Below are 25132 nucleotides of genomic sequence, written 5' to 3'. Positions count from 1 at the left end.
AATAAACTCAGTGCCTATGCATGCAGCCTTATTTTTCAGTCCAGACTCCAGTGCAGCATCAGTGTCCTTCAGCACCCCTTGGTCTCAGGCACCACTGCAGAGCAGCTGGCATTCACCCTGTGGGCTGCAATTCCATGTTGGACCCAAAGTGCTGCAGATCAAGTGGCTCTCTTTTGTTTCCAGTGCCCCAGGGCCAGGCTGGATGGGGCTCTGAGCAGCCTGGTCTGGGAAGGTGTCCCTGCCCATGGGATGTGATGGTTTGAGGTCCCTGCCCACCCAAAGCATTCCATGATTCTGTTATTCCATGTTCTCCCAGGAGTCCTGGCCTGAGTGCTGCCAAGACACAGGTGAGGATGGTCCTTGTGTTTTCTCTCTCATGCAAATTTAAGTTGTTTAAGGCTCCAAATGACATTAAAAATCCCATTAATGTAACCCACAGTGCAAAAAACCATGAAAACCCCAAAATAAGTAGTGCCCTGTCCCCTCTGTGCTTTATTTCAGGTAAGCCTGACTGATGTACTCCCCTTGAAGAGCAGAACATCAAAGTCATTCAGTTAAGGAGAAGCTTTTTTTGCAACAGTGGCATAGCCAAAGGTCCCTGTGAGAAGGTTTTCCTAATAATTGTGCAGTAAAGAACAGAAAAACCTCAAAAGTGGTATTTCTAGGGAGTGTATTATTAGAAAGAATTGATATTTGAGGAGCTTTAGTTTATTAAAAACGTGCAAGAACTCCTCTGTGTCTAGTTCCATGCAAGGCTTAGTGAAAGGTTAGAAAATTAGCTCCAGTGTGCTGCTTACACAGCTGGATGGATGGAGGGGACTTTACATTCCACAACTCCTTGTTTCTGACAAGTTCCAGTGAATTATTTATGTGGCCACTTATCCTGTAGAGATGGAGCTGAGGGAACAAACTGAGTTCACAAATGCTACCAGAAAGCCTTCAGGTGATAAGATGAAAATGGGTCTTGGTGGCTGCTGATCTCAAACCTGGACTCGAATTTGTGGCCTGCAGATGAAGGGTTTTGAGGCTTACATTTTTCATCTCCAACTTGTGAATTTGTGCAGTTTATGAACAATTCATGAAGTTCTATTTATCTTCAGCAATTGCCTTATGAATCAAGGGTTTAACTGGAATAAGATAATCCAGGAAATAGTAAATTTCAATTCATTTTTATGAATCTAATATATATTCCACATATGAGAGCAGAGATGTGAATGCATTAGTGATAAAAATACTAGAAATAAATTACCTATTTCTGTAACTGTAGTTTAAGTCCAAGAGTCAGAGATTTTGGCAGATCTGATTTTTGCAGCTCTTGGATTTTCTGGGAGTTTCTACCCTCAAAAGTGAGTGAACACACCTCTGCAGGTTCTTTCCTCTCTCTTATTTATAATGGGCCACTTGCCAGCTTGATTCTTCATCTAAAGCAATATGGATTCACAAATGAAAGGTTTGGAAAACATTTCATTATTTTCAGGGAATAAATTTGTTGTTGATGACACTGTTTTAAACTTTTCTCTGCTGCAAACATAGAACCATGTGTGATGCTGGGCAAGTGGTTCTCAATTATATTAGTCCACATTCCAGGATTTGGGAACTTCAGTTCTGGACTAAATCCAAATGATGTTAGGCTGAGGGGCAGATGATAATTCCAAAATCCAGTAGCTAATGAACTACAAAGACTTGCCAGAAACTCAGTCCAGGGGATTGAGAATCAAGTGGTCTTCACAAAAGCTTTTCCCAAATTCTGCCTTCTAGTATTTAAAATAACTTTGCAAAAAGGAATTTTAAATTTTCTATAGTGTAAATGCAGATGTCAGTCAAGGAGTTCCTCAGATTTAGGGTGAAAATTCCGAGGCTGTGGTGCAAATGTTAGAACTTTGTGAAGGTATCACAGGTGCCAGTGTGATCAGCTGTAGAAAAAGTAAAATGCAAAGTCTGCAGGTATGGAAAAAATACCTCCAAACTACAAATTATTCTCCATTAAATATTTCATTAATTGTGGCATGATCAAAAGAACGTTGCACTTGGAGAAACCATTAAAATTGTCAGTTCTTCAGTTGCTCTGAATCCTGCTGTGGCAACGCAAGAATTAAAGAACATTTCACAGCACCAAGCAGACCTGAATATCTTCTGAAATTGCTTACTGGGCTCTCCAGCTCCTACAGGAATCATCACTGGGCAGATGACTACTCCCTTGGCCCTCAAGGCTGCCACATTTTTGGCAAGAGCTGCCAAGCCCCTTGTGCAGCATCTGCAGTATTTCCTTTCCTTTCAAAGCTCCAAGAGCTGCCCATCCCTGCTGGCAGCAGGGAATTCCTCACAGCTCAGGGCTCTGGCAGCTCTTTACAAACCCAGGGATGGGAACCAGTGCAGGGCTGAAGAGAAAGGGGAAGGGGCTGGTGGCATCCTCAGCATTTAAATTTGTTGTTGTTCCAGCAGCAGCTCTCCCAACCACAAAGGAGAAAAGATTGACATCACTGCTTCCAACAATTCCTTTCAGCACTTCCAGAGCTCTGCCTAAATATAAATGGAAGTGCAAACAGCAAGGGAAGCACAGATCCTGGTGGTGTTTAATCTGGGGAGCAATCCCTCTCACAGGCAGAGCAAAGGCAGCTCCAGACCTGCAGCTGTCCAGCAGAAAGGTCACCCAGAGCAGCCTGACCTTTCAGCACAGAGCAAGGAGCCATCAGCCCCAAGGCACTCCCAAAATAACCTGGAGACAGAGCAGATGGATGAAAACCAGGAGGTGCCAGGGAGCATCTTCTTCAAGGTGTTTCTTTGAGTGAAATTGTACATATGCTATAAGTCAGAGTCAGGGGAGAGGAAAATTACAACTCCCTGGAGAATGGAAAGAGATTTACATTTTGTCACAGGCAAATAAGTGGGGAACTTGAATTTATAGATATGTAGATACAAGCACATGAAGATATTGCTATTAGGGCATTAAAAATAGAAGTATTATCTTTCTACTCAAGGATTCTACTAAATAGCTATGAATTTCTAATTAAGTAATGTTAAATCTCTGTGAAAATGAAGTTCATTTTATTATTTATGACTGAAATCTGAAACCTAAATAAAAGCAATAACTTGAAAGTATGGGCCAAAAATCCCAAAATTATTCTCTATATCAGAAGAGGTAGCACCTCTTTGTTCATGGAGATGAGAGCATTAAACTATTCAGATGCCAGTATTTGATACATAAATTCCAAGCAAATGCCAAATTCAATCTAACCAGATTGATTAATCTAACCCCCCTACACACACAGTGCCCCAGTCTTATCTGCTCCATAGGACACACCCTGCAGAAAACTGCTCTAGACACTAAAAATTGCCAAGAATTAAGAAGAATTTGAGAAACCAGAAGTGGAACTAAACTCCCACACCATCAGCACAGCACACATACAGAGTGCTACATATTTATTTTCATGTTCATTGTGTGTTGAAGGTGGTTTGTTCATTTCCTGTTTGTTTGTGTGTCCTTTTTGTCACAAATTTCAAGGATCCAGAGAGCACCTGTCCCCAGATCATTCAAGGCTACACTTCCTGCCAATGTCCAAAGGTCTGACTGTCAAGGGACTATTACCAAGCTTTGTACCAATGCAGAATTTTTCTGAAGAGTGTTTGTGGCACTGAAATTTGTGACACATCTGCCTCCACCACAAACACTTTCCCTGAAGCTCACCAGTTTTACTGCAAATGGTTTCTGTGTTCCTTTCCCTCTGGTAATGGCCTGAGCAGCCTCCCCCAGAAGGAATAAATCACAGTGGGCATGTTGGAGATGTTCTTTGCTGCAAATACAACATGAATTTTTAAAACATTGAATGTATATGTACTATTTATATCTTCCTTACAAATACACAGAAGTTTTATACTTAAAGACTTTAAATAAAATTTTACCCCTTTTCTTTTTTTTTTTTTTTTTGATACAGCATCTACAGCATTGACTTAGTCTGCTGTTCAGAACAATTATTTTCTCCAATAAATCCCCTTTCACCTCCAATTCTTCTCCCACATGCCACAGGTCTGTGTTCTTGAGATCTCTTGGTTAGAACAACCTCAATTCCCAAATCTGGAAATAAACACAGAAAATATTTCACTATAAAGGAAAAAAGGTTTCCAGCTTTAAGAAAACATGAGATAGGCTTTTATTCAGAAAATAAATTTTTAAAAATATTTTAAGAATTAATCCCTGTCTGGGAATGTGTTCAAAACATTGTGTTCAATGCAGACATTTGCTACTTGCCCTTTTTTTTTTTTTTTCTCTTGTCATGGATAATTCACATTAAATTGGAAAATGTCTCCTTCTGAGGCAACTTTTTAAGTGTATGACTTGACAATTATACTTAAGTTTGTGAATTTTCTTTGTAAGCATTTCCTACAGAAATGACTGAGACTTGTGGCTTTACACAATTACAACTTTGGGGTGGAATCACTAAGATTATTTTTGATCAAATGCTTTAAATGCTCTGTTTATTGCAAAGGTGAATAAACAGCAAGACACCTTTCTGAAGGTGGTTCCTGTGGAAGGGATGCACAGGCAGGGACATTTGCATCCATTGTTTAGGAAAGGAAATATTGTAATGCCTGGAGCTCTGGAACAAAAAACAATATTTGGGTGCTGGTCCCTGCTCTGCCTCTGCTGGCTTCTCTCTCTGCTCACAATTCCTCTCCCCTTTCTTCTCATCCAGAGTTATTTTTTCCACCAGAACTTTCACCCCAGCTGGGATCCTCTCTGTGATACCCAGGGCAGAGTCTGGAGAATGAGGCAGCTCTTTCAAGAAAGATCTGACTTGCAGTTCAGGGTTCTTTCATGTGAGGGGAACAAAGGGAAGGCAGATGTGAGAAACAAGCCAAGGGAACCTTCCTGACAGGGCTGCTCCAAAGCAGAGTGTGGAGGAGCTGAGACTCCAAAAGACAAGCTCTCCTGCAGTCACTTAGCACACACCTGATTCTCTAATCAAGCACAGATCAAAGTAACCAACACCTGCACCTGATTTAGTTTTAATCCTGTGACTAGTTCTCAACACTCCACTGAGTATTCACTGCTCAACAGGAATGCTTGAGAGCCTAAAGAAAACTTTTTATTAAGTCCACTTCATGAGATTTTTGTTCTTACATGAGGGATTTTGGTTTAGCTTACTTGTGTGAGTTTCAGCTCCTTATTATTTTAGCACATTTAAATAATTTTGATTTTTTCATTCTAGAGACTGCCAGCTTTGTCCAGACAAAGACAGACTACAGGTCAGGTTTGGAATAAAATTGAGATCCCTAAAAATCTTTGCATTGGTGCTGCCCTGGAGGTCACATATTTGATGAAGAGAAAGGAATTCTGGGCTGTTTCAGGTGGGAAGAAGGCACTGGATGGCCTTTCCTCTCTTGCTGTGTTTCATAACCCTGGGGTTCATGGACACTGAATGAACCTGGCTGCTCTGAGTCACCCAGTGGTCACCTCTGTGTGAGGCAGGATTTAGCCTAAATGACTTAATGGCAACAATTTCACCAGGAAATTTCACCAGGAAGAAAGTTTGCCTCATACTACATCAGCATATATTATCAAAGGATAGACATTTTTTACATGGGTGTTTCTCTTTCAGTTTTTTATTTAAATTTTTTAATTAGTTCAGTCTTTAAAAACTGCTGACAAAGTAGGAGGTATTGGGCCATATGGCAAACTTATTGATGCACTCAGTCATAGTTAATCAAAATGTTGAAAATGATTTTCTTATTAGAGGACCTAAATACACAACTTAAGGAAGAGTTGATGAAATGTTGCCATCCTTGTGTTTCATTTCTACCAGTATCACTTTCTCATAGAGGAATTAGTAAAGAAGGCTTTAAAATATCTTGAGCTACAGAGTAATCTGTTACCAACTGTAAAATAATCTTTCAGTGATTTAGAGAACTTCAGTGTAATGTTTTGACCTCCAATTTACATTTGTTGGGCATAAGCCTCCCATTGCCTTCCCTGTGTTGGTTTTGGAGTGAATTGGAAGGCTGAAAAGAAAAATGAAAGAAACCTGTGGGATGGATTTAAAATCCATCCAAGGATCTTTGTATAAACTTTGTAGGGATCAGCCTACAGAAAGGGACATACATTTGGAGAGAATCTCTTGAGATAACTTGAAAATTTAAGTTTTGATCCTGAAAATGAATCCTTGAGTAACTTTGTACCTGTCAGTAATCTGACAGGTTTTAACGAGGTGGAGTAAAATTTTCCAGCCATTAAACACCGATTCACGTTTGATGAGGAAAGATAAATTCTGAAGTTACTGTAAGAAATGATCCAGCTTCATAAACTGGTGTGCCTCGATAAAGGAACATTTCTGAGCAGTTCCACCGAGTTACATATTTAGGGGATCCAGGATCACACCTCGGGCCTTAAAATAGCAGCAGAAATAGGCCAAGCCCCAAATCTGTCAGGAGAGGCAGAGGGATACAGATATCTGCTTTTGAGGTACATGATCCATGTGGGAACTGCAGTTCAACTTACAAAGACTCGGCTGTATTTATTTTCTGCACAGATGAAAAAGTTTATAGGGAGATTATTCATATACAGTTTTTTTTTTTAAGGAACCACACGCCTATGATTTAAAGCTTGCCTCCTCGCTATCACCTGATTGTTAGCTGCTTTGCATTTCCATCTCGATGCTTAAAACAACTCCCTGCTCCTACCCCACAGGAGGCAGCACATCTGTCTGATCCTCACACTTCCCATCTGTAATTGATGCCAGTTACATGTTGGAGTAAGTCTCAGTGGCTTTAATTTATTGTAGCTGAAGGTTGAGCAGCACAAAAACGTTTGATCACTACAGACTTAATACCTAACGTATTGAGAAGGACAAGGCAGTGTTCTGGCAGGTCTTGATGTTTATTTTTTCCCCCACAAAACTTTCTCGCCAGTAACTGCATTTAACAGCAATTCCTGCCTTTAGGAATGCTAAAGGTGAGCACTAGAATTCTTGCAAGATTCGGGCAAGAGGAAGGAAGCAGGCAGAGCTGGCTGGGGATCGCCAAGGGCATCGTTTTAACCAGCGAACTCCCCGGTGCCGCTTTGGTGCGCGCTCGCTGCCCGCTCGGGCTGGGGGAGGGCGCAGCTCTGCGGGACGAGCCCCGGGGATGCGAAGTTGCAGGCGGGAAGGTTCCGGCCGCGGGCATCCCGAGGATCCATCCATCCATCCGTCCATCCATCCGTCCATCCATCCATCCATCCATCCATCCATCCATCCATCCATCCATCCATCCATCCATCCATCCATCCATCCATCCATCCATCCATCCGTCCCTCCACCCCGCGGGTTCCCGGGCGCCGCCGCGCGGCCGCCAGCGCCGGGCGGGGCCGCTCTGGGAGCCCCGCTGGGAGCCGGGGAGCCCCGCTCTGCCCCCGGGCCCGCTCCGCATCCCGCATCCCGCATCCCGCATCCCGCATCCCGCCCCCGCCGCCGGGGCTCCCCCGCCGCTCTCCCCGCCCCGCCGGGCTTGAAGGTCACCTCCGCCCGCCGCCCAGCCACTTTCCGCGCCGGCTGGGAGCGGCAGCGCCTCCGCCCCGCCGAGCTCCGTGTGCGGCCGGTGCGGGGCTCCGCCGGGCGGAGCGGCAGCGGAGCCGCCCCTCGCCCCCTGCTCTGCCCGCTCCGCCGCGGCGGGGCCGCCCCCGGGGGCTCGGGCCGGGCGGGGGCCCCGCTGCCGAGCGGGCGAGCCCGGGGGGAGCCGGGCGGCGGCGGGGGGCGCGGCATGCGGCGGTGAGCGGGGGCGGCGGCGCTGCCCGCGGGAAGGAAGGGGCTGCGGCGGCCGGGAGCCGCGTCCCGCCCGCCCTGCTCGGGAGAAGCGCCGCGACCCTTCGCCTCCGCTCGCCTCTTTATGGTGAGTTGGGGCCGGGGGGCGGCGGGGCGCGGAGCAGCGGGGCAGGTGATGGAGTAGCGGGGCAGGTGATGGAACAGCCGGGCAGGTGATGGAGCAGCGGGGCAGGTGATGGAGCAGCGGGGCAGGTGATGGAGCAGCCGGGCAGGTGATGGAGCAGCCCGGGCAGGTGATGGAGCAGGCCGGGCAGGTGATGGAGCAGCGGGGCAGGTGATGGAGCAGCCGGGCAGGTGATGGAGCAGCGGGGCAGGTGATGGAGCAGCCGGGCAGGTGATGGAACAGCCGGGCAGGTGATGGAGCAGCGGGGCAGGTGATGGAGCAGCGGGGCAGGTGATGGAGCAGCGGGGCAGGTGATGGAGCAGCCCGGGCAGGTGATGGAGCAGCCCGGGCAGGTGATGGAGCAGCCGGGCAGGTGCTTGGGCAGCCCGGGCAGGTGCTGGAACTGCCCCGCAGGTGCGCGGGGGCTGCGGCCGCCCCACTCCAGCCCGCGGCCAGAAAGTTCCCGGGCACCCCCAGAGTGCCCGTAGCACCCCCAGAGTGCCCGTAGCACCCCCGGAGTGCCCGTAGCACCCCCGGAGTGGCCGCGGCCGGGGGCTCTCGCGAGCTCCGGGTCTGGAGCGGATGGATGGATGGATGGATGGATGGATGGATGGATGGATGGATGGATGGATGGATGGATGGATGCCCGCCCGCGGCGCTCCGCTGCCTCCTGAGCAGCGCCGCGGAGAAGGGCGGCACGGGAGCTGGCTCCCAAACACGGGGAGCGGCGAGGAACATGGGCATTCGGGACTCTGCCGAGCTGCTCGTTGAGAGAGCGCCGATGTTTAACTGCTGGGGAACTACCTGCCCGTAAGTCCCCGGTATTTGCTGATTTTATTGGCGATTCGTCAGAGCGTTTTCTCCTGCATGCCTCTGTCAGGGAAAAAAGTATCAGCGTTGCCTCGATGCCTGCTCGGTGCCGTGCAAGGCGCCCGGGCAGCTCCTTTCGGACAGATGCGCTCCTCGGCAGGGGCAGCGCTTTGCACGGGGAGATGGGTTTGCGATGTGAGAGTGGCACGCGTCGTGCCTTCCAAAATTTGGGATGTGGCTGTTGGACACCGAGCTGCCAACTTAGCGTGGTTCGCGCAGATGGTGAAACGAATGTGGTCTGAAGTTTGACTGGAGTGATTCACATCAGCGGAGTGTGAAAGAGCTTGTCCAAATCTGCAGCTTTTGTTTATCTACTCTGTGAATTGCAAATGTGGTATAGTATGTTACCTTCTGGAGTAAGTTTAGTGTTGACTGTTTTTTTTCACTTTAAATAAAATTCAGCTGATTTAAGGCGAGATGGAGCATAAAACACAGCAGGCGCTGCTGATGGTGTCCCAAGAATGTCAAGTACCTTGTTTCACTTCTCTAGACTCGATGGTGCTTAAGAGAAGAAAGATACTGTGTGTTTCATTTGTCATTCGGAAGTGTGAATACAGTTGTATGCATGGGCTGTAAAAGCAGAAGCGAGGTTTTGTCACTCTGTGGAAGAGATTGATGACGGTGGATGAATTGCAGTCTAAAACAGAGCTAGCCCTCATAATCAAATAATTAAGTTTTAGAAATCAAATAGTCAGCTGCTTGAGAAGTTATATATTGGGAAGAGTAGTGGGTCTATGTGAATTTTCAATATGTATGTCAATAGATCATTTAGCTTTCAGGAAAGTGGTTGATATCACGTGCTCCAGCTATCAGGATTATAGTAGTGATTTAGAGCAGGTATTTTTAATTGATTTTTGTTTACTTTTGCTCGAACATTTTGCATTAGTGGGCTTTGAGGAAGCTCTTTTTTAATGCAGAAATTCTGATTATAGTCGAGATCTACTTGCTACCTTATGCAGGCTTTGAAGGCTTGGCTTCCCAACTCTCATTTACAGTTATTCTTCTGGCAAATACATCAGACAAAGGATCCAGCATTTCCTGAAATGAAATCTGTATTTCTAATGTCAAGACTATATTTCTTTTTTTCTATTAGTACTTAGCTGAGTAACAGTAATAGAGCTGACAAATGTAATGAATAAAATTCACAGTATATTGATGATTTTTATAGTTCTTGTAATTGAAGTACTTGGTGTCCTTGACGTGATAAGGATGCTGCTGTGGCTTTAAAGGGTACCCTTTACTGACAGAAATACTGTCAGGAGTCAAGTGCTGGGGAAGAGAGTGGGGCTGTGGATCCTTGTGCATGATGTGCTCCATTCCCAGCACAGGATGTGGGAGCACACGTGGGGCTGGCAGGTGCAACTCCCAGCCCTGAGAATGGTCCCAGTGATGCCTGCACAGGGCACACTGATCCCTCCTGCACAGCAGGGCAGTGTCGTGTCCTGGTGGGTTTGAAGAGTCTCCTTGCTCCCTGCTCAAAGCCCCCTTGAAGTTAAACAGGGAACAGCAAGGCCAGGAGGGACTCAGCCACTGCTGCCATCAGTCTCTGCTCCTGCCCAAGGCAGGATCAGCTCCTACCTGTGGCATCCTTTGTGTACATTTTGTATTCCCATTCTCCTCTTACTTTTCTTCCTCCTTTTCTGTCTTTTCCATGAGTTTTTTTCTTCTTGGTAACACTCTTACCTATTATTTTCTAAAGAATCTTATCTCATTCCCTGCAAACTCTCCCTCTGGTATGGCCAGTCAATCTCTTTCAGCAGTTTTTTCATTGCTTTGTGGGAGACCTGCTGCTTCTTTGCCAGCCCTATATCTATCTATCTATCTATCTATCTATCTATCTATCTATCTATCTATCTATCTATCTATCTATCATCTATCTAATCTATATATATATATATATATCTAGATATAGATATATCTAGATATAGATATATATATCTATATGTATATATATGTATATATCTGCTGGATTTACCAGGTTTCTGCCTAGTTTTTAAGAAGAATGTAGTGGAAATAGCAGCCTTGCTCTCTCTGTGCAGACAGGTAAGCTTTGTTCAGGACCAAAGAGCTGTTCAGTATCTGCTTGCACTGGGGGAGGTTGAGCTGCTTGGAAATAGAGACCAATGGCTGAGTTAAAAAATCCACCATTGCTAATTTTTTTACCTTGTAGTTTGAAATGGCATGATCTGATTTTTAAATCTAACTAGAAGCATTATATACCTTAAAGGGTAGAGCTGCTAAGTGCTGGCCACAAGAAGAAATATTGTTTACAGCTATTGAAGGTATGGCTGCATTAAGCATATTGCTGTCTGAAGGGTGCACTCATCTGAAAAATATGAATCCTATGTAATTAAGAATAACACATCATACTACAGCCTGGGAGAATAGATAGTAGCTGAACAATGTGTTTGTTTTATGCATGTCAGAATTCCCTCTGCTTAATTCTTGGATCTTGACTCCTTCCCATTTCATGTGGGAAATGAGGATCCTCTTGTCTCACCTTGGAAAAAGTAGAGTGTGAACACAACTGAAGAGTTAGGAAGCAAGAAAATAGGGCTTAAAAGAGTGGCAGACAGAAAGTTTATTGGGGTTCTGACTGCTTCTGTCTTGATAGGGTGAAATCACAAACATCTGTGGCAGAACTTCTGACAACTCCATTGAACAAAACTGGAGCTGTACTGTTTCCTGAGAGCCAAAGCTCCTGTCTCTGAGCATCTTTTCCCAAGTCATTAATGAGAAATCTTTTTAAAAAACTTTTTCTTGCTCTTTGTTTTGAATTCTTTGCTTAGTTGCACTTTCTGATGAGTAGTTTTGTTCTTTTATTTAAATAATTGAATTTTCCAGTGCCCATGTTTATTTTTTAGTGCAGGTCCTCATCTGGGGAGTATAATGCTGTCTCTGACACTTTATATTGAGCATTCTTGCAGGTGTTACCAGTAGATAGTGTTTGTATCACCTTTTCTGAATGTCTGCTCTAATGATTAAAAACTGCTTATGAAGCTCTCAGTATTTATTACACTTTCCCTTCATAACTATTATTTTGCTAAAATTTATTGTGCCAGAAATGACAACTTATTGCAAATTAGATAAATTTGTTTGTGTCCTTTAAGTTGATGCAATAAAAATGGGATGCAATCTGAAAGGAGCTGGAAAATCCCTTCTGGGATGCTGGAGTTTGTGTAATTCTGTGGAGCAGGGAGGGGTGGTCGTGTTGGAGTCACAGGATGGGTCACAGCTGGCCAGCAAGGAGCATGAAGGGCCAAAACAGGATTCTCATTCTTTGAAATACTATTTTCTGCCAAGTAGGTATATTTTAATGTCTCTATTCTTCTGCTCCAAATTTTGTGCTTTGCAGAGATCCTGTCCAGAAGGAAGAATATTTATAAGTGATGTTTTTAGGGAATACTCTGAAATCCAAGGTGTTTTGTGAGGGATTGATTTTGCTCATTTCAAGGGGAAAGAAACTGTTGGGTATTTTGTAAGGATGTATCTTCCAGAATTGGTTAAGTGTCTCTACCACAGGACTGGAACTCTGAAGCAGTTTTGTCAAAGCCAGTTAAAAACTCCTGAACATTTTGCAACTTTGGATGCAGTTCTCAAATCCCTTGTTTTGACAGCGAGATGTTCCTGTGCTAATAGCTGAAAGGAGCACAGCAAATATGAATTTACACTCAGGACCTGCCTCTGCCACTCAGTGGCCCAAAATTCAGATAACTCCCAGGAGTGGGAAGCCACAAAGTGGGAGTGTGTGTGAGCAGGAGGTGACTGCAGGCAGCCAGGGAGGGTGTGCAGAACCAGCACAACACAGTTTGTTGTGATTAGAATGGTTGCCTTCAGCTGGGCAGGGGTGAGGGAGCACAGTTACAGCACTGAGTGAAAGGGCAAACCTGCAGAACTAAATCACCTGAGGATAAACATCACAGGGCTGACTGCAGGGCCAGCTGCAGCTGCCTGGGACCAGCCCTCAGACACCACAAATACACAGATTTTCTGTTTGCAGCACACTTGGCTTCCACCCTCCAGTGCACCCTCCTGTCCAGGGGAGTTTAGGATACAGCAAGCAGAGGTTACAGTGCTAAAAAAGTGAATTTCAGTGATGCAGCCTAGAGTACTCCCCAAGCAATTGCTGCCTTCAGGCTGCTCAGTGTTAAAGCAAAGGCACAGTCACACCCATGGAGTATTCTGGGTTGGGAGGGACCCACAAGGATCAACTCCAATTCTTAGGGACTGGCCCCAGTGGGGAGTTAGTGCCTCTCAGCTTTCTGTGTGCTCTGTACTTCTTAGATTTAAGTCTGTTGCAATGATGGTTGGGGTTCAAACTTTTCCCTTTACTTTTGGGGCTTTATTATTCACTTTTCCACTGGATTTTTTTTCCTAGAATCAAATACAGTATGAATGTGTGCTGACCAGTTTTCTTGATGATGACACCTGTAATATCTTGCTGTCCTGGCTGCTGGTTCCATCAGTTTTGTAAGTTCAGTCTCTGTATTAGTTGTGAGCAGACAATATATGATCAATATATGATCAGAGCAGTAAGAAGCTGGCCTGAAAATACTTTTTTTTTTTTTTTTTTTTTTTTCTCCTGAGAAATTTGAGGAAACTCAAACTTGATGTAGAAACTTCCAGCTCTAAAAGCATATTGTTTTGAAGGTGTGAGTGTGTGAAAATGTGGGCAGGATATTTAGGAGAATGTTCAAACAAAGAAGTGCCACTATTTCCAATTGAAGTACCCCAACAGTTAGAGCAGCTGTAGGGAAGGTGGAAGAACCCCTGTGTGTGGGTGGTTGTGTTGGACAGCTGCACTTGTGTTAAAGGAAAAAAGTTTTGCTGTTAATCAACCCCATCTTCACATGAGATAAAACACTAAGTCCAGGTGTGCTGCCCTGGTGGGAAAGCCCAGTGGAGGTGCAGTTCCTTTCCTTGGCTCATCCTGTAGTCTGGCCTTTGGTGTTTTAAGGCTTTTTTTAATCTTTCCTGCAGCTTCCTCGTGAGAAACACGTGTAGGAAACAGCAACACATGAAATGCTGTTTTCTTACAAAACTGACAGTCTGTTGTGCACCTCAAACAGATCCAGACCCTTGCATTTCAAAATAAAACATTGTGTAATTGTCTTGTTCTCTTGAAAAAAGCTGCCTTTTCTCTGTCTGTTCAGTGATTAATGGCAGTCATCTCTCACAAGGCTGGTGAATCAGCATTACTCTTCCAGTTCTTGAGTTTCTGCTTTTATCTTTTAATATGTTTTGTTAAATAGGCCCTTAGGTGTCTGAGCTTTTTCACATGTTGTAGAGGATTGGTATTTTAGGGTTTGAGGGGAGAGAAATTAGAGAAAGTTGAATGGCACTGATCCAGGAAAAGGCTTGGTATGCTCTGTCAGAGCCAATATTGCTATCTTAGTCTGCCCTGTTCATTTACTGTTTTTGTAGTTAGCATTCATTCCTAAATTAAGGATTATGCAATATTATGGAGATATTTTGCTGAGCAAATGATTTTGATTGTAAATAAACAACCTGTAAACAGCACCTGTATGAAATGGTAGAATGCAGTATTAAACACTGCTTTCAGAATAACCTTTTTGTCTTCAAATGGATGCAATTCTGTAACATCTTGGGATGCAGCACAGCCTGTCTGGTTTTTGGCCACAGAGCAGAGCTGACAGCCTTCTACTTCTGTGGGAGAAGACACTGAAGCATCAGTTTCGAGTTGTGCTACTGGCTGGTTCTCTCTGATCAGCATCTCAGGAAATAATATTAAATATTCTCTCCTGTTACAATAAAACTCTACAGTGAAGCTCCAGGATTTGAAAAAAAAAATAAAAAAATAGTGTCACTCCACTGCAGGCAGTGCAGTGTGTCTGTAAGTAGTTACCTAAATGTACTTTCCTCCAGCACAGAAGATAAGCTGCCTAAAATGTCATCTACCCCATGGTGATACCCATTTTGAGCCTGCAACAATAAAAATGCTAAGGAAGCCCCAGAGTGCAGATTGAATTGAGCCACACAGGGTGACCCAGCAGGAGGATGAATGGATCTAGATGTTCTCCTGTCTTTCTGTGATATTAGACCCTTTCCCCAGTCCTTAATTCAGGACAGTCTCCAAAGGCTCCTTCCCTCCTGGTGCCCTGTGATGCTGTGCTGGCTCCTCCAGCTTTGCCCTGCTCATTACCAGTGCTGGGCTCTGGCCAGATACCCAAACTGGCCACACTGCATGTTTCACACACTTGCTTCCCTGTGAATGTCCTCAGCTTCAAACCAGAGAAATTAATTCCTGTTGTTTTCCAGTCCCTGATATTACCTGTGAGTTTCTGATGTGCGTTTTTGTCTCGTTATTTCTATTTCACATCATTTTGGTGCTGAGTCTCTGGCTGTAGCTGGTTGTTAAGGATCCTGTGGCACTCTGGGAATAATCAGCCCTCAAGCCAGGTGGGGCAGGGTGGGATTTACCTGTGCCTGGTGCATGGAGCTCTCTGGGCTACAGGGCACAACCAGATCCTCCTGCTCTGCATAAGCCTTGTGCTAAAATCATGTTCTTTGATGCTGAAGCTCTCTTTTACTCCTCCCACTGTCAGCTTTGGTGCTGATATGATCTTCCAACATCACTCTGGGACCTGCCATATCCAATGAGCCTGATTAATCACTTTTTTTTTTTTTTTCCTGGGGACATACTGCCTCAATGGGCAGGATGATGCAGTCAAGTAGTTTAAACTTTAAACACTGTGGGCAGAGTTTTGTTTCCAGCAAAAGCCATTTCTCTGCAGGAAGGTTTGTAATCAACACTCCTTACATGTTTGCCTTTTCATCTGGTTTAGCCAGAGGTTTTCCCTTTCCTGTTGTTTCAGTGCTCATGGTTGTGTTCCTGCTTTTGAATGGACTCAAACTGCTTCAGTGCAGCCAGAGATCTGCCTTCTTTAAAATATGTGTGTGTGGCAGAACCTGAGTGGATTTTAAAAAGGACTCAAGTGTCGCCTGAAATCTCATTATGTACAAACTTGGCTGTGTGGGAGGCTAAACACTTTACTGTGTTCGAAATATGAAGGCTTTTCTGCTAAAATGAATCCAGAGAATGCCATAATGAAGTTTTGGCCCTGTGCTGTAAGGGGTTCTGCAGGACTGTGGGGCTGCTCTAAAGGACAGTCAGGTTGTGATCCCATCTCTGAGTAAAAACCCTGTCTGGAATGAAAAGCAGTAATCTAAATCCATTTTAAAACTCAAGCAATCAAAGTGATCAAAATTAGGAAAATACAACATCACAGTAAATACATACAGGTAACAACCAAGTCTCCCCAAAGTTAATGGTTACCTCTGTTCCAGTCAGCACCATTACCTGGCCTTGACTTGCAAATTTGTTTTCAAGTGGTGACACAGATCTGTGCTGGCCCTGGCAGGGTCTGTGTCACCTCTGCTTGTGGCTGATGGGCATGGGGGCTGGTGTGGCACCTCTAATAATTGCTGTGCTCTGGGAGGAGTTGTGTTGATGAATAAAACAATAATTCTTAATATCAGAGTTTCTTTATCCACATGTTTTAAACCATGACATTTTTAATAAGTATGTCTGGTAGTCACTGTGATGCTTTGCTGTGTTACAGCTTTGCAGGCAGGGAAAGTAAAGGAAAATTAGGAAATTTCCCTTGATATTAGAAGTACTGTAGACTTTTTTTCTCTTTCCATATTTGCACTGTTTCAAAGCAGTACACTAAAAGATGAATCCAAATTTCCAATGCAAGTATTTCTAGCTGATAGGAAATCTAAATATTGTAAAAATTGTTTCCCCAATGAAGCCACTAAATATTTTGTCACTGACTATGCAAGAAGCAATAAGATTGGACACTAATTTCTATGTAAAAAAAAATTATTGAAGTTTTCTCAGGGTGAGGCTATCTTGGTCAAGAATTATCAAGGTACAAATTAATTAAATAAAGTTTTCTCTAATCCTTGGAATAGCTCTCATATGAACTATTCCATGGTACATGACCTTACCGTTGACAAGGAAATTATAAATGTAAGTGAGGTAGAAATTTAGACTAAATGAGTGAGGTGATAAACTCCTCCTACCTGCAGATTTCAGACTTTTGGTTGCCAGAATCAAACTGTAGTCATCATGTGTGCTCTGCCCTGAGAGATTCACACTTTGCCAATAAAGGAATGCTCTATTAGTTGCATAAGTGGATGCATCTTTATTAGCTGAGGGAAATTTCAGGTGGTAAATCAGCTGCTTTATTGCTGTACCTGTGTTTAAATCAAAGCTGTCCTATCAGCAGATCCCAGAATTGTTTTAAGAAGCTCATCCCCAGCCAGTGTTTCCACATGGCCAGAGCAAACAACTCCTGAGCTGTGTTTTATTAACATCTCGTTTGCTGGTTCCTTTGCTGCCCAAAATGCCACATAGCTTGATCTGGTTCTTCTCTGAAGGTCTCAAAGTGAGCCCCAAAAGCTCTGCAGACCCCCTACCATGTGAATCAGTGGGAAATGATATTGATGCTCTAGGGTGTGCTGGGCTGAGTGGGGCAAACAGATCCTGTGGTCAAAACTGCCTTTGGGGGTCTCCAAAGGATGTATTTATTTTTCCTCTCACTCTGCTGGAAGGCTGGCTCTTGTCATCTGTGAATTTGAAGAATCTGGAATCACCTTTTAAAGAGTAAGGAGACTTTTAGGGTAATGTATTCCCCTTTCTTTTATTTTTTTTTTTTTTCCCCTCAGAATTTTCTCTGCTGATGTTTAATATATAAGAAGTTTAAATAATTTAATAAACTGTCTCAAATGAGGAAATTGAAAGGGAATGCCAAATGAATGTTGTAGCACAGAGCTATTGCTGCTTGACTGGAGTGTGGGTGGTCCTGCCTGGCAGGATGATGCTGGAAGGGGAAGAATTAGGCAGGGTGTGCCCTCAGTAGAACACATTAGGAATATACTCAAACAGTGCATTCAAAAGGTGATTTTGTGCTATTCATTTACCTTTTCCCAGCTCTGGAATGTGTCTAGCTAATGAATTGACCTTGCAGCTGATAGCTGATGTGGAAATACAGAGATACTGAGGAAGGTGTTTATGATCTGCACTAAGCACAGCTTGGCAACTGCTATTATTTGATGATTTGCATCCTTGTTTCTAATACCAAATTTATGCCTCAGTAACTAAATGCAACACATCCGAGTTGCTGACACTGTGAATGATGGTTTTGAATTCCTTCTATTCTGTGTTTAAATTGTCATCCATAACTTCGTGTTACAGTGCACACGAGGGAGGAAATGCTAAGCTAGGATTCCTGCAGCAAGCATTAAATGAATTTATCACACTCTTTTCAAATAATAAATTTAGAAGTGCATGAAGATTTACAGAGTATTCCCTATTCACAAGCATGCCAGGTTAGAGCTGCCTTAGGAGCTGCATGCATTAGCTGGAATTTCTGACTTTTGAAGGTTTGGAAGCTGTTCAGTCTTTGGGACTATACTGTGGTTATCAAAATGCCTGTGTTGATTGTGGTGAATGATAAGAGATAATTAATCTCTGCTGTGTTTAGGTATCACTCTGGGTAGGTGTGCTAGGTGATTTGTGTGTTATCTTTACGTGTCTCCTTTGGCCACAGTGCTAACACAAATAAAATCTGGACTTTTAAATGGCTGATCATTACTGAGAAACAATACTTGCCATTATGAGCCTGGCCTGAGTGACAGCTCCAGCCACAGTTTTGGATAGTAAATTGGAAATACTGGTCTTTTGTTGGCAAAGCAATGAGGGAAATAATTATTTGAATGTAAATTGTGTGCCCTATCACTGGCTGTTTTTATACAAATTAGGCAAAAGTAATTTCCTGTGATCCTTTAGAAGTCAAATATGGAAGAGAAGTGTATTTGTGTGAATTGTTTAGCCACAGGATGTCACACACACTTTAACATTTGCAAGTACAGAATAACTGGTTTAATTTGTATATTCAGAGATGGACAGTGCTAATTTGTTATGCAGCCCATTGGATAGGGAAAAACCTGCTGAGGACATTAAACCCTAATCTTGAGAGAAATGCATGTGGAGAAGCCAGCAGATGTCAGTGTGTTCTTGTCAGACAGCCCTTTTGTCTTACACAATAATTTCCCTGGAATGAAATATTATAGAAGCAGTAAATGTGACACCATGGCAATACAGGCCTGGGTGGTCACAGAACTTTCCTGAAAAGGGATTTATTTCTGGAGCTAGGCTGCCATGCACACAGCAGCTTTCCCTGTGTGTAGCTCCCCGGGCTGTGTAGGGCATGGGCTGTGAAATACTTTGCCAAATGAGGATGTCATTGATAATATTGCACCTTAGCTTCTAATTGAGGATTTTGTTTCCTGTGCAGGTTCCCTCCCTGTATTGTGAGGCATCTGGAGAATGCTGGCACACTCCCTTCAGTTTGCCCAGCCAGGGTGTGTGTTTGAACTCTGATGTGTCTAATCAAATGTCTCTCTGATTTGGAGGTTATTCTGCCACTGTTTATACACTGTAATAAAAAGCAGATGAGCTGTTCCTTGTCTTCCTTGCATTTCAAGGATCAATGCCATTATGACATTGTGGGGAAGCCTCTCCTCCCCTGAGATCCTGCAGGATGCAGGATTCCTGGCTGGTGCTGCCATGGGATGGTGGCTGAGCCCAGTTTTGGAGCAGTGGGAGCTGTGCCAGGAGTGCAGGCTGGACCCCTGCCCAGACAGCTCCAGGGCAGCACAGGGACCATCCAGGACCCCTCTGGGCTGGGCTCCTGTCCCCCAGCCCTTGCCATGTGTCTGGATGGGGGTTCCACAGCTCCAGAAGAGCCTGGGCTCCCCCTGACACCAGCTCCAGCCTCTGCTGACTGTGCCCATTGTCCAGCCCATTCCTCCCCAGTTCTGGGCACCTGGAGCCCCAGCATCCTCACCCTGTCTGAGAGGACAAAGGGACCTTTCCTTCAGCTTTTATCAAGGAGCTGATGTCAATTTTGGCCTGGTGTCTTCTTTTTTTTGTAAATTCACAGTCATAAAATAGTGTAGATGTCACCTCAGAGTTTTTAATTACATTTCCAAGGAGAAATTTATTTTATATTTTCTCTTGCTTCAGCTCTCTCTTCAAGCTCTGTCACCTCAAAGCATTTGTTTACTGCCAGACCAATTCTTTGTGGCTTGCCCCTTGCTTCTCCTCATCTCACACAGTTGGAGTGATTTTCAGATCATGCAAATGGGAATCAAGGCAGGCAAGACAGCTAAAAAAAGATACCTCTGGAGTACAACCCCCCAAAGTAGTTGTAGTCTGGGAAGAAGGTATTTTATTTTCAAAGATTGGTTTTATTGCATTTGCCCTTAATGCAGTTTCTACAGATGTTGACAAACACCCCAAAATCCTGTTGAATATCATGTTTCAATTAGTGCTGAGCAACTTTTTGCATGATATATTAATGTCTTTTCATTCAGATTTTGGTTTCACTCTCCTGGAGCTGAGTGGAAAATGCCACAAAATCATAGTTCTCTTTTCATTTTATTATGGGGGAAAAAGAAGAAAATGTAGCTCTATGGGGGTCTGCATGTGCAATGTTTCAACATGTATTCATAATATTTTTTTTTTAGTGAAAATAAAAGGCAAAAAGCATTTCTCCACTACTGAATAATAATTAAAAAAAAAAAAAAAAAAAAAGAAGCTGTATGCTGTTTGTTTTGAGATCTTTCCTTCCATGGCAGTGAAAGCACTTTCTGATGGTTGACTCTTTATTAACAGCCTCCTGAGTCTGCCTTTTGAAAACCTGCAAAATATCCATGTACTTAATCCCCCTGTGCAGTTGGCAGTGCTGTTGCACCTTGGGCTCCTGAAAATGAGGTTCTTGGCAAAAATGTTTGGAATTTCCATCCTGCTTTAACACACTTAACATCAATGCTGAAAAATGGCATTTCCCTGGAAATGGGCAGCCTGAAAGATTGGTCCTGCAGCACACAGAAGGTTTATCTAGGGAGATTAAGCATTAAAAATGGATAAATTAAGGGAGCTGGTTTTAGAGACACGTGGATCAAAGTACCAGAGTGATACAATTAATCTTGAAATTAATTTTGATCAGTTACTTATCAACAGTGCTCTTAGAGCTTTTGAAACTTTACATATAAATTTATTTGTTTCCAATACAACTTTTATTTCACTGGAATTTACACTTCCCTGTGTGCATGCATTTTTACAATTTGGGAAGAGATTAATGGGAAAATTATTCAGAATAGAAGCATAAAACCCTAAAGCAATACTCCTATGAGTGGCAGGTGCTTTGATGAAAATGGACAGGTGACTTATTGAGAAATAGTCATCTAATATGGTAACTGGGGACAGACCAAATAAACCAAAGTTAGAATGCATCTCTACACCACTTCTCTTCCTGAAATAAATGAAAAATGTGATCCTCCTTGTGGGAGAAAGTGAGGCATTGCAAAGGTGATGTGTCCTAGGCAGACAGAACTGATGCCTCCCCAGGGAGCACTCACAGGAGTCAAACCTGTAACTCCCTGGCAGAGCAGCCCTGCTGCAGCCTCTTCAGCAGGGGATGCTGAAAGTGTGGCCAAAATTATATCTGTGATAAAAATTTTCATACAAGGTGGTTTGGGAGATATTAGAGTAAGGAAATTCTAGGGAGTTCCTCGTTCTGTTCTCTACTTTATATTTTATATGCTCAGTTTTAACAACAGAATTCAGCAAAAAAAAAACCTTGAAGATTATTTTTTTAAATTTGGAAGTAGCTTATCCTTCCTAATCCCTTAAAGGTTTCCTTTCCCAGGCTTTCCAGGACACCAGGCAAATTGCCACCTCTGTGCTCTTTCCTCTTTTTCCTTTACTGGCAGATGCTGTGAGAGCTCTTCTTTTACCTGCCCTGGGGAAGCAGCCAGCTAAACACAGCAGGAAACCCCAAAATCTGTAGGATCCCCCACATTTTGCATGGAAGCAGCAGCTCCTGCCAAGGTGCTGCAGCTGCCCCATCCCCTCAGGGCTGAGCAGATCCAGCTGTGCAACATCTGCTGCAGGGTCTGTGTCCAGCTGCTGACTGCACATGCCGCAGATTGGAGCCCAAAGGAGAGGAGCAGTAAAACCAGCCCTGAAAACAAAGCCTGGACAAGTCTCTGGGAGGGAAGGGCTGGAGCTCTGGGCAGGAATTGCCAAGTGGTTCTGGCAGGGGTGTTGTTCAGGTTGGACAGTGGCACTGGGAGCTGCTGGTGCCCCTGGAATGGGAACTCCAGTTTGGCTCTGAATCTGCTCCATTTCTAACCCTTTAAAGACAGCATCATCCTGTCCAGTCACACCTTGATGTGGCCATTCCAACTGATATTGAGAATATTTGATGTGATTTTTTAATTCAGGACGGACTTTTGTTAAGGAAACTGAACTAACATACAGCATAGTGTTGGAGAAAGTTCTCTTTTTTTTGTTCACTTGGGTTTTTTTGCCTGAAGGATCTCTGCTCTGCCACATTCCCTGTTTTCTTCAGTAGAATGACTCCACTGCTTTTGGGCAAACCAGGAAAATGTGTTTTGCTGACTGGTGTACTTCATCCTGGGCACACATCTGAGGTGTATTCAATGTAGCTGCAAATAAGTTACTATTTTAAACGTGAGATTTCAATAGTTAAACACCTGCAGGGATGTCTGTGAGCAGCTGCTGATTAAAAAAATGCAGCACATGACACAGATTTCTCCTACTTGAGGTATTGTAGTTGGAAATAAAGGATGATTTCTCACATAGCTGTTTTCAAAGCCTGATTTTTTCAGCATTTAGGAAGTGTTTTAAGCTTTGCATGATAGACATTTCACTGTGATCAGTATATTTCTCTCATTGGATTAATTCTTTGAGGCTCAGTCCTCATTAAAGCAGGTCCAAGGCTGGGCCTGTGGAGCACTGATGGTGCTCAAGGGGAATGACCTCAGGGGCAGGCTGGAAACAAATCTGGTGCTGCTGGGGCTGGTGTTTATTCATGTCAGGAAAGTGCATTCAGATGATTTCATCCCACTCAGGGATTCCTTGGGGCACCTGTGCAAAGGCCTGGCTGTCTCTGCTCCAGCACTCTGGAGGTTGGTTGGTTCAATAATCAATATTCAGAATATCCACAGAGGCTGCAGGACCCCCTCAGTTCCCAAATTTAAAGATATTCTGTCCTGAGATGCTTATTTTGCTCAATTTATTTGGCATATTGGTATGTCCTAAGTATATAAAAATACAGAGATATTTTTAGCTGCTGTTGGTATTAGAATGATTTATTCTTAGTGCCAGGGAAAGAAGGGAGAGAGCAAAGGCTGTTGAATATTTTAATAGCATAATTCTGATCTATTGGATGGAAGATCATATGGCCTCATTCAGAATGTGTCTCAGCAGGGTGCAGACTCTCCCAGGAATCACAGGAAATGCATTAATCTGTGGAGTATATCAGGAGACTGACATAGTGACTGGTATAACTTGCTTAATTACAAATAATTACTGTGAAGTTCTCTGGACTTTTTAAGTTAGTTAAGTTAAAAAGTGAACCCCAAGTTAAGTTCCTCCCTGTGGGGAAAGGCAGAATCTGTTAACCCAGCACTGCCAAGCTCACCCCTAAGCCAAGTCCCTTAGCCCCACACCTACCTGTCTTTTAAATATCTCCAGGAATGATGCCTCCATTACTTCCCTGGGCATCCTGTTAAAATGTTTTGACAAACCTCTCCATGAAGAAATTGTTCTTCATGGAAATACCCAATGTAAACCCACCCTGGAGCAACCTGACATTATTTCCCTCCTCACTACAGCCTCCTCTCAGTTGCAGAGAGTGATAAGGTTTAGAGCAACCTCTAGGATCTGGAATAAGATTTGTTATGTTCTTTGTGGTAATGGACCAAAAAACAGCCATTAAGTATCTTTGGGGAACAGTTAAAACACCAATTATTTATTTTTATTTATTTACTTGCTCATTTATTAAGATATGCACTTTGCATGTTGAGAAGGAAATAATTTGACATTTTGTGATAAATTCTTTGGATCCTGAGTTTATGTTGTGTAAATTATATTTGTACAAACTGAATACAAGCCTAAATTTGAATCATCTATGGAACTGATACCCATTTAATACTCCTTTCATGGTGACTTTCAGCTGAAGCTTTGTAGGGGTTAGCAGCAATTTGTTTCCCCTGTCTGTAGCTGAAGTTTCCTTGGAAAGTTTCATTAACACACTATCATGGTTTAAAAATAGAAACTCAAGAGAATTACTCCAACTCAAGTAATATAATGCATCAAGAAGCTTTTCATTTTATATTATAATTATTCCAAAGCACTTCAACCTAGCCACTTTTCCATTATGAGAAGAATTCTGCACCATTTTGTGCCCAAAATTGCATTTCTCAGAAATTCTATGCCTGTCTGTAGATTACTTGCAGTGCTCCTATTGTCCTTGTTTCTTCTCTGCTGTGGAATTAAATCCCAATGTTTAGAAAACTCTGAAATGAGTTTAGTTGCACAGAAGAGAGAATGCAGCAGCTGAGAGGCTGCAGTGCCCTGTGGGTTGGGGAGCATGACATGGGGGATTTCTTGCTACTGATGGGGTGGCTTTTCAAGCCCTACCTCTGCTAGAATTATACTCAGGAAAGGTTCATTTATCTCTTTTTTTTCCTTCCCTCCAGTCTCCCAAAAGAAGAAACACATATTCTGCATAGTATGCTGGCAGCTGGACAGTCCTTCAGTGTGTAGATATAAACTATGTGTGTAGTAACTTCACCTAAACATCTGTTGGTGTTCTAAATCCTAAATAAATAAATAACCTCACTGCTGTGCTAATTCAGTGACACCCTGTCAGTTTCTCTGGAAACTGGATCCCAAACAATTCTCAGTCAGCTGGTTACACTGAATTGAAACTCAGCTTTGAAAATACAATTTGCCTGCTGGCTTGACACTTACAAATGCCTACTATTTGTTTTGGGCAGCAAATTATTAATTTTCTTTTGGGCATGTCTTTTGCTTGTTTGGAGATAATTCTGTGTAGGTTTTTTTGGTTGGTTGTCTGGTTTTTTTTAATGTGTGTGTTTACATACAGTGTAAACTGAGCAGAATCAGAGACTGGCACAGGCAGAAAGGGACTCTGGGTGTGCTCTGGTCCCACCCCACTGCTGGGCAGGGACACAGAGCTGGCCCAGGACAGTGCCCAGGTGGTTTTGGGGTGTCCAGGGTGGAGCCATCCCACCTGGAACAGCCCCAGGTGCTGCCAGGGCTCATCACCCTCCCAAGGAGCAGCTCCATGTCCTGAGGGACCCTCCTGGCTGCAGTTTGTGCTCACTGCCCTGCTCCTGGCACTGGGCACACGGGGAGCACCCTGGCTCAGTCCTGTTCTTTCCCCATTTCAGATATTTGACATTGGTGAGGTTCCCCCCGACCCTCTCCAGGCTGAGC

General features: G+C 43.7%; 1 protein-coding gene across 9 annotated transcripts in view; it reads left to right on the top strand.

Moving 5' to 3' along the window:
- The window catches only part of RBFOX1 (RNA binding fox-1 homolog 1), a 1071989-nt gene that overhangs the window by 320315 nt on the left and 726542 nt on the right, over positions 1-25132 (top strand). For 6 of the 9 annotated variants that reach the window (XM_056503480.1, XM_056503477.1, XM_056503467.1 and 3 more), the window contains exon 1: positions 7753-7860. The exons of 1 other annotated variant lie outside the window; for it this stretch is intronic. In XM_056503480.1, the coding sequence (XP_056359455.1) occupies positions 7858-7860 (3 nt within the window). In that variant the 5' untranslated portion in view covers positions 7753-7857. Of the gene's footprint in view, positions 1-7747; positions 7861-25132 lie in introns of those variants that run through there. 2 more of the 9 variants (XM_056503462.1, XM_056503455.1) reach the window with 1 other exon arrangement.

This window comes from Oenanthe melanoleuca, chromosome 14, assembly GCF_029582105.1.
Source record: "Oenanthe melanoleuca isolate GR-GAL-2019-014 chromosome 14, OMel1.0, whole genome shotgun sequence".
Taxonomy (NCBI): domain Eukaryota; kingdom Metazoa; phylum Chordata; class Aves; order Passeriformes; family Muscicapidae; genus Oenanthe; species Oenanthe melanoleuca.
Note: the sequence above shows the minus strand (reverse complement) of the source record. Positions and strands in the feature narration are given on the sequence as shown.